The sequence below is a fragment of the Acipenser ruthenus genome, chromosome 44, assembly GCF_902713425.1.
Source record: "Acipenser ruthenus chromosome 44, fAciRut3.2 maternal haplotype, whole genome shotgun sequence".
NCBI lineage: Eukaryota > Metazoa > Chordata > Actinopteri > Acipenseriformes > Acipenseridae > Acipenser > Acipenser ruthenus.
In genome coordinates, this window is record NC_081232.1 from 727,514 (window position 1) to 743,099 (window position 15,586).

The 15,586-nt window shown below is 39.8% G+C and overlaps 1 protein-coding gene across 5 annotated transcripts in view; it reads right to left on the bottom strand.

Moving 5' to 3' along the window:
• LOC117398831 (rho guanine nucleotide exchange factor 40-like) overlaps positions 1-10,275 on the bottom strand; it is a 43,543-nt gene extending 33,268 nt beyond the window's left edge. For all 5 annotated transcript variants that reach the window (XM_033997910.3, XM_033997908.3, XM_033997907.3 and 2 more), the window contains exons 1-3: positions 10,050-10,275; positions 3,305-3,502; positions 682-804 (exon numbers count right to left, since the gene is read on the bottom strand). In XM_033997910.3, coding sequence (XP_033853801.3) covers positions 682-804; positions 3,305-3,502; positions 10,050-10,124 — 396 coding nt within the window. In that variant the 5' untranslated portion in view covers positions 10,125-10,275. The remainder of the gene's footprint in view (positions 1-681; positions 805-3,304; positions 3,503-10,049) is intronic.
• Positions 10,276-15,586: the final 5,311 nt, after the last annotated feature.

Consider the following 15,586-nt stretch of genomic DNA (forward strand, 5'->3'; position numbering starts at 1 on the left):
CAAGGTGGTGACCGATGCTCAAGGTTATCACGGATTTCACTGCAATGTACCCATTGCAGTGAAATATGTACTTCCGTTTGGATGCTCAATTTCTGCCAGCGATCCTAACCTGACCAAGTCCTAATTCAAACCGGTTTGATCATAGTCTGCTACTGATGGAAATGAACGGGACTGATTTCAAACTGCTTTCCCAGGTGGCAGATGAAAATGTGGCGTAACCAGTGCTTGAAATGGGCCAGTACTTCCTGTACGCAGCCACTTATATATTCTAAAGACTTGCGTACCGGCACTTCTTATAGGCAGAAATATGATCTAACGTGCATGTACAGATTTTGAAAGTTGCCACTGCCTGCTTGAAAGCACAGGGCTCCTTGGGAGTTGTAGTTCCCCAGTGTGTGATTCTAATCCTTTTAGATTTTTACTGTATAGACTGTCAGACTACGATACCCAGAATGCATTCAACGTTACGTAAATCACACCACTTATCTAACGAGAGCCTGGCTGTATACACAGATGATCTGCTGATGACGATGTATCCGTGAAGATGTATCCCCTTCCCTTCCCTCGCCACTTCTACGGGTGCCAGCACTTATTTTCCCATTTCAAGCACTGGCCGTAACTGTCCTAATATGAGCCAGGCTTCAGGACTGCACTGTCGTGGGGGCGTGGGACTGAGATTACCTGCAGATAGAAGTCTCCAGGCTGCAGGTTCTTCCAGTCCAGCGTTGAGAGATGCACCACCACCTTGTCATGAAGACACAGAGGCCAGCCCTCGTGGAGGAAGAGGAACCCTACATACTGAGACTGCAAGAAAACAAACAGGTCTTTGAATACAGTCATGCATATCATACATACTAACTGAATTCACTGCAGTGCATCTTCTGTTGTAAATTAAAGTAAACGTGGAATCAATTACTTTGTTATGCTATGAGGATGAGACCAGATTTTAACAATATCAGTTCCAAATACCCACATTACATTCTACATGGAACGTTATTGTTGAGATACAACACGTGCCGCTGGTATTAACAGAGATATGCAATTGATCAGATTACCTCAAACCTTGGAGAGACAGACACTACATCTATAGTCCACACTGATTCTGAAGGTATCGGGAGCTTCTCTGTCTGTGTGCGTCTCTATACCAGCTATTTATACTCTAGTAGGTTCAGAACATATGTGACTACAGTCTGCTGAAGCTATTTCTTTCCAAACAGGACATTTGAGACCTATATAGTGAACAGATGTGCAAGGTATGGCAAATGTAAGGAGTTGTTACTTTCAATTAATTTGTGCACAAATTAAATTAGACCTTAAGGAACACAAAGCCACTTTTTCAGGAGCAGTGGCTTGAAACCTGTTTTCAGGAGACCGGGAGACTAGTTTGAGGCAACTTGGCTGTATCAAACCCCAAGTCTCCCCTGGTGTGCGGTGCAGTGGCCTGAAACCTAGTCTCCAAGCCACAAAGTGGCTTCATGTTCCCTCGGTTTAAAATCAAAAACACACCAAAAGTGAAGTGAACTGCTGCAGTTATGGAACTAACTCAATAAGAAGAAGCAACAGAAAAAACACACACATATGGAAGACGTTACAAGCAGAGGCAAACATGAATCATTTTCACATCAAGCATATTGCACTGCAGTAGAGTTTTCCAAGAGGTTGTGCAACATGTATACTTATCCTAACATTGGAAACACAAGCCACAAGAGACAGTAATTGAGAACATTTTTAAAGGGGGAGGGGGAGGGTCCTATTGAAAATATATATTTGGTAATTTACACAAAGCTATCTTCAAATCGGCATTAAAAAAAACAAAAAACAATTAGCCCTTTAAGTGCTATCGCCCTCATTTGAGGACAAACACCTTTGTAATTTTTTGGCCTTTTTTTTTTAACTGGCATTGTCTGCCTGTTATTTCATTTGTCTCTGTAGCAATATCGTTATGATAACTCACTCTGGTTTTGTTGACCGCACAAAGTCTAAATATAACGTATCAAATTACCCAAATAAATACAGCTTGTCTTCTGATTTTTTTCAAAGAAACATTTATTTCACATATCAAACATATACTTTATTGGTTAAAAAAAAAAAAAAAAACATTAAAAAAACAGGCGTTTCGTCTTAGCATTGCCTCATCGTGGTAGCCAATGCTAAGCCAAAACACGTCAGTTTTTTTTAATGTTAATAATTCATATGCGAGTTGTCCTTTCGTTGATATTGTTGCCTTTTGTGATTTAGTGCCAGTTCTAATCTATTTTAAAATATATATATAGTCCCTTTTTATTTGATCTGCTACACCTAATAAATATGTTGGAGCAAGAAATCAAAGCATAAGGATCTCAGTACACATTTTCAGGACTGTCTTACTGTACACACAGATGCTTTTGGTCTGAAGCTGGCAGTGTTCCAAAAAAAAAAAACTTGGAAAGGATTGAAAAACATTGTCATAAGCAATCTAAAAACTCATAATCAGTATCTGTGATCAACAGGATCCAAATATCAAATGGGTGGTATAGAACTAGGAACAGACCCGCCAAAAGTGAAAGACCTCGGTGTTGTAATAAATTCATCGCTGTCAGCAACCAGGCAGTGTGGGGAAGCAATCGAAAAAGACAAACAGAACGCTCGGGTATGTAGCCAAAAGTGTAGAGTACAAATCCAAGGAGGTCATGATGAGGTTGTATAATGGAATATGAAGACTGGGATTAGTCTGGTTGGTGTCCTTTTGGTAACGTGGTGACCAGAATTTAAAATTAGAGCAAAGAGCTGGACTGGATGGGACAGCTTTGCCCAGCCTGCCCTACAAGTCTAGAGATGTTATGCTAAGATTATACAATGCCCTAGTTAGGCCCCACCTAGAATGCTGTGTAAGGTTTTGGTCGCCTCACTACACAAAAGACATCACTGCACTCGAGAAGGTACAGAGAAGGGCAACTAGGCTGATCCCAGGACTTAATGACATGAGCTAGGAGGACAGGTTAAAATAATTCAATCTCTTCAGCCTAGAAAAAAGAAACGGAAGAGGGGACTTGATGGAAGTCTTTAAAATCATAAATGGTCTGGGTAAAGTTAACCCAAGACATGACTTCAAATTTAGAACAGAGAGAAGAGCATAAATGGAAGCCGAGTAGAGTTTAGAACAGAAGGTTATTTTTACACAGAGAGGATGGAATAATCTACAGGTGATGTAGGAGGATCTAATACACTGGGAACATTTTAAAAAAAACTTTTAATAAGTTCTCCCCAGACTTTTCTTCGTTCTCATGTTCTTGTTCTATAGACCCCACGAAGAGGTCATACTCACACAGGCTTGCTGCTGGACTCTCTGCAGGAGATGCTTGGCAGGGATGAAGAAGTCAACGAGGTATCTGAGCGAGTCGTGTCGATACGTGCCTTCCAGCACCGTGAAGACCTGCGAGAGAAGAGGGGGGGCCGTCACCTCGAAGGGGGGGTAGAGGGAGGACAGCGCCCCCTGGACACAGTCCTCCACTGCCTCAGAACCCTGGGTGGGAGAGCGGAGAGAGAGCTCTGGTTAGATTAAAGACTTTAGATCAGTGGTCCCCCTTCCTCTTGTTTGTGGTACTTGACACAACCCCCATCCACACACATGGACATATACTTTGTCCAATAATATCCAAGCTTAAATTTAAAAAAAAAAACAGCCAGATGCACAAAGCCATCTAGAAACTTTGACATGCCAGGAGGTGTCAGCAGTAAGACTTATAAATATACATATTTTGTATCGCTTAATAATAAATACAGCAAATGTTTGCCTTATTGACACACTACCTGTTACACTGCATTTAGGAACCCGGTTTAGTTTGCTTCCAGTATATGATTGAACACACACTGCATAGAGATGCACAGTCCCTTTAAAATGTCTTCAACGAATAAGACACCAGCTGCATCTAGTATAGGGTAGGCTTCAAACATGGAGACTGAACTGCTCCCTCACCCTCTAAGAGAAAGGGTGCTCCCTCTAGTCTAGGGCAGGCTTCAAACATGGAGACTGAACTGCTCCCTCACCCTCTAAGAGAAAGGGTGCTCCCTCTAGTCTAGGGCAGGCTTGAGACGTGGAGACTGAACTGCTCCCTCACCCTCTAAGATAAAGGGTGCTCCCTCTAGTCTAGGGCAGGCTTGAGGCGTGGAGACTGAACTACTCCCTCATCCTCTAAGAGAAAGGGTGCTCCCTCTAGTCTAGGGCAGGCTTGAAACATGGAGACTGAACTGCTCCACCCTCTAAGAGAAAGGGTGCTCCCTCTAGTCTAGGGCAGGCTTGAGGCGTGGAGACTGAACTACTCCCTCACCCTCTAAGAGAAAGGGTGCTCCCTCTAGTCTAGGGCAGGCTTGAGACGTGGAGACTGAACTGCTCCCTCACCCTCTAAGAGAAAGGGTGCTCCCTCTAGTCTAGGGCAGGCTTGAGACGTGGAGACTGAACTGCAACCTCACCCTCTAAGAGAAAGGGTGCTCCATCCAGACCAGGGCAGTTTTGAGGCATGGAGACTAGACCACAACTTTCTAATCCTCCAAAATGATTGAAATTCAAAATAAAAGAATAAACAGGAAGTCTCCAAGAGCAGTCAGAATGTGTTCTTTGTGGGGACACCAGCTGTAGTGTTTTTCTCACACTGCATTTCCATGGCAACTCTACGACGTTTACAGACATACACTGAATCATCTGCAACAGATTTCAGGAAATGAATTTTCATTAAAACACAAAACTTTTATTCTCTGGGCAGCTGACATGGGTTTCAGTGCCAGCAAATCTGGAAAAAAAGGACAGAGTCTGGGAGGGTTGTGGGAAATAGTACTTGATCTATTTCTTTCTACATATTTTATTTGTATTTTCCCTGCCGCTTGTTTATCTTGTTGATACATTTCCAAGACACAGCACTGACCAGACACTACAGATCACAATCCTAGAAGAAGTAGAGGAGAACATCATTGAAGTCTTTGAAATCATAACAGGAGTTGACATAGTTAGCCAACACCCTTACTTTAAGATGAATACAAAATCCAGGACCAGATGACAGTTGGGAGTGGAGATAGACTTAGGTCAGAGGGAAGGAGACACTCCTTCACACAGGGAGTGGTGAGGGTATGGCGCGGGCTAGCTAGTCACGTTGTTGAGGCTGAATCACTGGGATCCTTTAAGACCTGACTTGACAAAGTTTTGAGATCAATCAGCTACTAGGAACCAGATGAGCTTGGATGGGCTGAATGGTTTCCTCTTGTTTGTAAATTATCTGCTTAGTATATCAACAAAAAAACGGATTGAGTCGAAGATTTGGAGGAAATTAACATCAATGCAAAGGAATAGTTAAGGTCAGTAAACTGGGCTGGGTTGGTTGGGGGGTGGAGGGATGGTGCTGAGACGCCAGCATCGCTGTCGAGTTTTCCTGAGGTGTCGTGGGCTAGTCGATGAAACGCCAAAGACGGGAGGTGCCCACTTCATGACCCTTGTGAAGGGCCCCACCCAGCCCATTCCAGACGGTTGCCATGCTGAGGCGCTAGGGAGGCTGCACTTTGGATGATCACTGGAGCCAGCATCGCCGCCATTGTGTGTGCTGATGAGCCATGGAGGCTGCTGATCCCTGGAGCCAGCATTACACTACAGCCATCAACTCCGGGCCAATAGGAAATTCACATTACCTAGAGAAAAAGCGCTGAAGACTCATATATTACAGTGAGTGAGTGCTACAGCTTCTTCTTGCTATTTCTGTACTGGAGATAATTTTAGTTCATATAGCGGCACACTCTCTCCTCTCCTCTCTCTCCCTCTTCCTCTCTTATTCGTTCGCTCCTCAGGGGTTTAGAATAAACAGATGCGGCCTGTCAGTCAACAGCAGTCCCGCTGTCAAAGTAATGAGTCCTGAATACTCAAACTGACCTTAAGATGTGTTGAGTGTGCATGGAGTTTAAATTGTTGTTCTTGCAGAAAAATTCCATTCGCCAGCCAGGAGAAGGTCAGCGATAATAAATACAATATTCCGTGTTAGGAGAGTCAGGATGCTTTATAATATTGCTATAGCAAGGCGATCAATCAGGAATACAATATGATCGTTTCTTTAGAAATATATAGTATGTGCATATAACTTGCACCAAAATGGTATGGGCCCTGTCGAGTTAAAAGGCAATTTGGAGAACTCAATTATGCTGTAGATGAATTAGATCCTGATAGTTATTCGACTCAACATGAACAAAATTTGAAACATTATTATGATTTCATAGGTCGCAGGTCACTCCATGTTGATGGGGAGGGGTATGTAACAATTGTCATTAAGTTCACCACTATTTGTATCTAAAAATGTAAGTAATGGATTGCAATGTTCTATTATGGGATACAATTGTTCCAGCTGAAAAATGTCACATTTAGTTTATTCATTGGTTGATTGAATCAGGTTTCCCTCTTGTCCAAGCACTTTTGTCTATATAGCTCACCTCCTCAGTTCTACCTCAGAGCCTCTTTATAATAAAGAACTGTTGGTTGCAAAAACCATTCTTTTCACCAATCAAAGTTTGGCTTACTGCAATGCAGCAAGCAAAGATAAACTTGTGGAATACAACTAATTCTGATTCAACAGAGAGGATTTTGTTCCTGGTCTACATTTGAACAGTTCTGGATTCTACAGGATATCATCATGCAACAAAGAAGGGCCATGAGTTTGAACTGGGGTTTACCAAGAGACTTTCTGGACTTTAGTTTGTTTGGTTTAGTAATTGTAATAGAGTTGCAAATAATTGATTGATTGATTTGAATAAAGCAGGAGCAATACATTTGTGTTGTGTATTTGTGTATTTGTGACCTTTTTTATGCTGATTATTTGATTTTGAACAATTATCATTCCTATAATCATGGCTTAATTTTGTGGGTATTTTTTTTAATTGTAAGACCAAGTTTTTGTACAGCCGTTCAAAATAACATTACAGTTCAAATATAAAGGCAGTCATTACTGCATACCCTAGAAGTTAGCATTGGATTATGTACAGTATTTATTGAAAGTACTCCTGATGACTTCAAGGTAATGTTGCATTTGACTTACATAGTGTCTAAATTGGAGCGATTTCTCAATTACCCTATATTCCCTAGTTCCTGCTTCACAGACTCCACACTAGTCCCTGTTGATTGAGCAGCGTGTTCCCTGCCTCTGATGAGCCTCCCAGATGTTTGGCAGGCGAGGAAAGGGCAGCGGAAGCAGGGGGAGTTTCAAACAGCAGGCTGCAGGGAGGGTGAGGTCACTTCTGGACGGCATGCCAGAACACTAAACATTATGAGTGCTTCCCTTTGGGACTGCTACACTGCTGACGGTTCACACACCACAACCCCAGAGTCTGCAGATAGAATTGAACTACAACACACATGATGAAACCAAGACAAGGGTCTAGCTGGAAGCTCTCCCAGACATGTGCTGTTGTATACTGCAGAAAAACAAGAGGGTTGACTCAGTAATGGATAACTCAGGGTGTCTGTTTTAAGCCTTTTCTCTCCAAAAGGGATACTTAGAACAAAAGGACTTTAGAAATGAGAGGAGGCCATTTGGCCCATCAGTGCTCGTCCGGTTCCTAGTAGCTAACTGATATCAGAACTTTGTCAAGTCGGGTCTTAAAGGATCCAAGTGGTTCAGAATCAACAACATGACTAGGTAACCCATTCCATCCCCTCATCACTCTCTGTGTGAAGAAGAGTCTCCTTCAGCAACATGACTACATAACCCATTCCATTCCCTCACCACTCTCTGTGTGAAGAAGAGTCTCCTTCAGCAATATGACAAGGTAACCCATTCCCCACCCTCACCACTCTCTGTGTGAAGAAGCATCTAACTGCAAGATTTATGCAGTATGCAGACTACAAGCAGCTCCACTGTACTCTCTATGGTGGCTCAGTCTGGAGAACAGAAGGCTCTGTCATTTTTTTGTATTTAGTTTATAAGGTGTACACTGGAAATGCTCCAAGTTCCCTTACATCTCTGTTAAGAGACATATACCTCTGCCTGCGCACTAAGATCAAATGATGAGCCTGCTTTTAAAATCCTCAAATTGAGATCTAATATGGGCCAGCGTGCCTTTGCATATCAAGCATCTCATCTCTGGAACTCACTGCCTTTGAACAGAAATATTTATTTGAAATCTGACCAGAGTTGCAAATCCTGTCAAGTCTGACTCTGACCAGGATCGTGTACAGTACCTTGGAATTCTTCTATTTCGTATGCGTGTGCTTTGTATCACTGTTTTCATGATTGGTTTTAGTGTTTTTGTCCTGTTTTGAATGATTGGTCTTTAATCCAATGGTTTTTTCCCATTGATTTTATAATGTTATTTCTCCTGCCAGGACCGTGTAAATAAGATGTATGTCTCAAGGGTTTTATTTATTTTATTAAACAAATACATTTGAATTGTGACTAAAAGTCTAAAACATATACATCTGTGTACTGAGGGTGTGGTAATCAAACTGGAACATTTTCAATTAATCATGAATACAAAATAAAGCATTTTTTTCTGTCCCACTGCAATACTTCTGGCCAGACATTTATGTAAAAGTGTTTGGAAAATATCTGTCAGGCACAAGCAGGAATCAAGCGTACTGCATTTTTTTCCCCCCAACTCAATTTTTCAATTACAGTCTAATTTTAAAACCCTGTGTTGAGGAAAACCATAATTCAATGTGCAGCACCTCCGTCCTGAATTTCAGCAACACGCCACTGGATTGGAAAATAAAGTCCCGCTCAAAACGTATCAAAACAGTTCCTATAAGAATAACAGTTTGCATGGTCCTCTCAGAAATCGAAGCACATCAAGTACACCAGAGTGTAACCATTAACTGGTCCCCCTGCAACACTGCCCTAGATGTAAGCAATACCAATTCCTTTACGAGACCAATTACATCTTATCTCCAGTGGTCATTTTTTAAACAAACCAAAGGGAAAATTTTGCTGGAATGGTTGAAAATATTTGACTATAAAAGCCTCTCTATCCTTGTTTGGCCTGAACTCCACACACAAGCATCATAAGACAATCGCAAGTCTCGGTTCGTGTGAGCCAACTCTTGCTTGTCTTGGTACTGAATGTTCTTCATGTTTCAGCATCAACAACATGGCTATCCTATCCCATCCCCTCACCACTAAATATCCAGCTATGTCCTGGTATTGTCTATGGTTGTCAATTCTCATTAAGACGTTAAAGACTTCTTTCACCCCCCCCCCCCCCATTTCTTCTTTTTGCTCCAGGCTAAATAAATTCCCTCGACCTTCCTAGCTCATTTCTTTAGGCCCTGTGATTAGTTTCGTTGCTTTTCATGTACTGTCTCCAAGGCCACAATGTCCTTTAGGTGCTGTGGTGACCACAATTAAATGGGTTTGATAAATAACAAGTGCTATCTGACCTGAACAGGGGTTGCATTTCTTCATTTTTATAATTCAGAGCACGGTTGGAACAAAAGACTGATTCTGCCTCTGCCCTGTTGGAAAATGTTACATTCCAAAACGCAGTTCCTAAATCTCCATCAGACTTCAAAACAAGAGGCAAAACCCCAATCACAATTTCCTATTCATTCGAGCGCTGAAACATTCCTGCAATTCTAAACGGAAAATTAACATCATTTAGACCGTTTGCCCAAGATTGGCTACCATTTCACAGCTGCTGCCAACAGTTACACCCATACGGTTTCCCTAATTAAGTCCCCCTCCGATACAGTACTGTACATTAATGGAAATATTAATAAAACAGCACAAAACATTTCCCAGTTGGAATAGTTTAGTTGCTTTTATCCAGTTAATGCACAGAGAACCACACACATGGATGCAATAACATATAACAATGAAGTTCTTCAGATCTTTCTCACAATGTAAGGGATATAAGCTTTAAAACATTTAGGAGACAGACAGACAAACAGATAGATGGATTTATAAACAGATAGATAGTAAACATTTTATCGGGAGACAAACACCCATACAGATCAAAACTGACTGAACTAAATGTAAATTGAGAATGCACAAAGATAAAAGATTGCAAACTGCCCACACAGATCCATCTTCTGAGCGAGTTTCTCTTACCATGACTTGATCCTTCTTCCTTCTCTCGGCTACATTCTCAGCTGCTGCCCTACTCCGTCTCTCTCTTGCTCTCATTCACTCCCTCCTCTCAGTCCCATAGCTGGTTTTGGTTTCAACGCTGCTGCAGAAAGAAGTAAGTCTCGCCTCTCTCCTCTCTCTCCTTCTCTCTCTGTCTCTCTCCTTCTCTCTCTCTCCGACTGTCTGTGTTTGTGTTTGTGTGTGGGGAAGTCTGGATTTAATTAGAAGTCAGCGTTAGCTCTCTCTCTCTCTATCTCCCCCTATCTGCAGCTCTTTCGCACTCCGTTTACTCAAACCAATTACATTAAAAAAAAATGCTGTCTTGATATGACCAGGAATCAAGCAGCTTTATAAAAGAATCATCCATAACTATTAACCACTCACTTTTAAATTCCAGAACTATTAACCACTCAGATTTTGAAATAGTCAGTTGGGTTTTAATAAATTCAATAACAAACGACTAAAATTCTTTCTCATTGTCTTCAATAATTTTCGTTAAATAATGTGGACACACAGTTGATAAACAGCAAAAATAAGATCTCTTAATGGTCGTCCCCCCCCCCCTCTCACTCTCATGTATGAACACTGGATGTATTTCACCTCTGAGTCACACAGAAGGGGGGGATCAGAGGAGGGGGTCAAACAGCTTCAACAAACAAAGAAACTTCTATTCTCAGACACGCACATTCACTCACACACAGGAATGCCTTATACATTATTGTCCTTGTTTTACATTGAATCCCATGCAAATGTAAGTTTCCAAACTCTCATACAGCCCATGGTACCACATTAATCTGTCTTTAGTGTACAGGGAAGCCTCTCTATCAGTCAAGGGCCTTATGACTGAAGGTGCATAGAATTTATTGTATCAGTTAATACACTATGTTCAATTGATTACTTGAGAAGGTCAAACAAAGATAAGTTTACTTCAGCATCATTGCATAGGTCCCAAGTTTCATCCACTGCAATGCTGGTCCAGACGATTTGCTGCAGATGCATGTGCAACTTGAATTAAGGACCCATTGATGAATGGAGTGGACGTGCAATCATATGCTGATAATGACACACTGCAGTTTTTTTACACAACCCAAACAGTGATCTTACATAGAAGTTTTATTTAGCGGGTTGTACAATGACTGTCACGGATCTGCAGGTTTTAATGTGCTTAATTTCACCCAACAATAGGGATTTCAAAAACTAGAACAAATGCACTAAAGGAATGTCCTTACCAAGTTCCATCACAAGCAGGTAAGCTGCCAGAAAAATACTGGCTAACGCATGATTCTGAGTGGTATAAATAAGTATTTCATTAATATGCAATTAACCATTTGCTGAAGTTGAGTTGCATGTTAATGCACAGCCAGTGGTGATGCCATGCATGTGTGTGTGTGTCTATCATTACACCGCTATCTGAGCTCATATTTCATATGTAAGTTCAGTTTGGTTTTTTGAGGCTTGGTAGTTTCCTGCTCTAGTATAAAAAGGTAGTGTGCATAGCTTATGGAATAATATCGGTCACGCTACATACCAATCTCTGTATGTCTTTTATTGCTGTTCAGTCTCCTAGGATTACATTATTAATTGTGCATCCCGTTTTAGACCAGAACCTGCTTCAGATCAAGATTTACTGTGGAAAATGATCCTTGATCTTGAGAGACCTTGACTTTATATTCACATTGCTGGGGATAATAAGCTCTCTCAGACACACACACAGAGGCACAGACAGAGACACACACACAGAGGCACAGACAGAGAGACACACACACAGATACACACACACACACACACACACACACACACACAGAGACAGAGAGACAAACACACAGAGACACAGAGAGACAAACACACACAGACACACACACAGACAAACAGACACACACACACACACACAGACAAAAAGACACACACACACATCCACTCTCTCTCACACACACACACTCATGCAGACTCATGCACACACCCACTCTCTCACACACAGAGAGACACACGCACAGACTCATGCACACACACACAAACTCTCTCACAGGGAGATGGAAGGGAGGTTTGAGGGGGGTCTAAGATGGCTTCCTGACTGCCTCCCAAGCAGTGACACAAAGGAATTATTCTCTCCCTCTCACACCCACACAGCATATCGTTTCCTGTTTCAAGCAAGCGTTTCCCTCATCTATGCTACAGTACATAACCCTTTCAGTACTCTGACATGAGAACACAGCTCCCCCTAATGGACAACCAAACGAACTAAAAATAATGAGAAAATTAAAAATAACCCAGACAGCAATATACTTATGAGGCAAATTTTCAACCTATTTTGCTCCAAAGAGTAAATTACCTTTTTTTTTTAATTGGCTTACCGCACGGCTATGACATCATAGCCCAATTACTTACCTGGTCTATTTCAAAAGCAGTGTTTCTGTAGGTAAAAATGTCAACATACAACTGAAACAGCATTTAAACCACTCAACAATCTTTTTTCATCTCTGTCACTAAGAATTACAGAAAAAAACTGGCAAATATACTGTGGTATTTATTTAGTCAGAGAGGAGAAGAAAGAAAACTCTGAGGCAAGCAGTAGCAGAAACACTATTCAAAAGCCATCTGAGAAATCACCACGCAATCTCACTCAGCATTAACATATACGGTATATCTACTTATTAAACTAAATATCGACTTATAAAACTGACTAGCGAGTATGCAATATTTAAACTCGACGCAACAGGTACATCCCACCACTACCCTCCGATTTCATATTTAGAAACATCATTAATATCTCTCCCGCTCTCTGCTCACACAACCGTTGGGCTTTTAAAAAAAGTTCGGGTTCGATTTAGAATTCTGTTGTGCTCGCGGCACTGCGCAAACTGACACGGACGTCGTTTAGTCCACATAATACTTATAAAAATACTTATAAAAGTTATAATTTATGTTTATTGCTGCAGGGTGTAAACAGTGGTTACTTACGACTACAGCCTGTTATAACAAAGATCTGTGTCACATAACGGTAAAAATGCCAATTAGGCCTACACACTTTTTCAGCTATCTTTGTTTGCTAACTTTTATCTTTGTAATCCTAATTATCGCCATAGACTTAGGTACATTGGGCAATCAAAAATGCTAATTTACCGAAAACAATGGAAAAATTGATATATTGTATTCCACTTAAAAGTAACATACCTGTAGTATTTTGTACTTAATCATATCCTGATGTAACTATCACTATTTAATCATATCCTGATGTAACTTTCACTATTATCTGCTGTATTATTGAATTGTGGTTTGTCAAACTTGAAAGAAATTATTGTATTTCTTGTTCTTATTGTATGACTTGTATTGTAACACTTGAATGTATTTGTATTTGCTTGCGATTGTAAGTCGCCCTGGATAAGGGCGTCTGCTAAGAAATAAATAATAATAATAATAATAATAATAATAATAATAATAATAATAATAATAATAATAATAAAGATTCAGGTTAGCATGTGGTACATCCGAAGTTACACCAATGATTTAACTTTCATTTTTATAATTATTATTTATTTGGTTACATTGTTTAAGTTGTACAATTTAGCATAAAAATGTATACACTTTTCAGATATTAAATGTGTATTAATTTGTCATCTGTGGTTAATTTATATACAGTATATATATATATATATATATATATATATATATATATATATATATATATATATATATATATATATATATATATATAATCCCCCCTATAAATTATTCTGGACTAACAGTGGACATTGGCCTTTTATCATTGAGGTAACATTATATTATAATTTTATGTGTATATCTATGTTGACAGTAGAGAAGCAGAGAAGTCAAGAGAAAATATAGATTGAAATTAAACACAAAAAAATGACTCTTACAAAGAGTTTTCATCGAATTTAAACATATCTGGAAATAAAACTTCTATATCTAAAAATCTATATTTTCTCTTGACTACCCTACTATAAATGATCAGAAGTAAACAAGGCTCGGACTTTAAGAAGTGTGTTTGAAAAGTATAACTCTGCAGCCTGAAATGGAGAATCCAAACGCTGCAGGACCAGTTTTTCATCCAGCCAAGCACTCAGCATTCCCTGCATATACTAGTGTGTACTGCCTTGATCTGACTGCAACAGCTCAGGTTACAGTAAAACACCCTAACAGTGCATCAATTACAGAAACTTGTCTCTCTACCAAAGCATTTTACACAAATTTGCTATTATTGACACTTTCTAAAAGGAATGAAATGTAAGTCACAACACATATGCTTAATATGTATAGATGTTGTGTATTAGGAGATCGTACTTCATAACTTGCATTATGTCAACATTTGCAGCTCTAAAATAAAAATGATGCTGATACAAAATTTGCAAAAAATGCTTTGATAATAGATGCCATAGTCACTAGTTCTTCAGTATACCTCACTGTGCCAATATACATCAGTGTTTTCTAAATTTCACATTAGCTACAGATCATTATTATTATTTATTTCTTAGCAGATGCCCTTATCCAGGGCGACTTACAATTGTTACAAGATATCACATTATTTTTACGTACAATTATTATTATTTTTTTGCAAATTATTTTCATCCATTCTCAATGTAGATACACTGATGTATATTAATTGTATATTAATATATCCATCCATTATCATTAACCGCTTACTCCTTTACAGGGTCGCGGTGAGCCGGAGCCTAACCCGGCATACACAGGGCACAAGGTGAGACTACACCCTGGACTGGACGCCAGTCCATCGCAGGGCACCACACACACACACTCACACAGAGGGCAATTTAGAGAGACCAATCAACCTGGACAGCATGTCTTTGGACTGTGGGAGGAAACCGGAGTACCTGGAGAAAACCCACACGAACACGGGGAGAACATACAAACTCCACACAGACTGCAAACAAACAGTTATAGAATATATATATATATATATATATATATATATATATATATATATATATATATATATATATATATATATATATATATATATTGCACAATGGTTTATGTAGGCCTGTATTTTTATTTGACATCTACATTGAAATTCTAATTTCAGTTTGTATTTCATTTAGGATATGTAAATACATGGCACAGGGATATTTAGCTATGACATACAAACTCCATTGGCATATGTGCCACACAAATCCATGTTGGGCCAGGTTACATGCACTTGTAGAAGGGATGATCCTTGTGGGATACTCACAGACAAAAAGCAGATCAACATGATATGACCAAAGGGACTTAAACAAAGGGATCATCATTCAACTTTGATAAATCAATTGGCATATGAGCTTAAAGGACAGAACAAAAACTGGGATGCAAATAATATGAGTGACGACCTGAACTTCAGCTTCCTATATTTTATTGTGTATACCGAGGCTAACCTATACAGACATGTAAGCATGTCAATTTTACATTGTAAATAAGATGAGAATGACACACATCATTCTTACTTTAATATGATTAAGTAAATGTAGATTGTGTGAAGCTATACCCCTAGAAAAATGTACCACGGT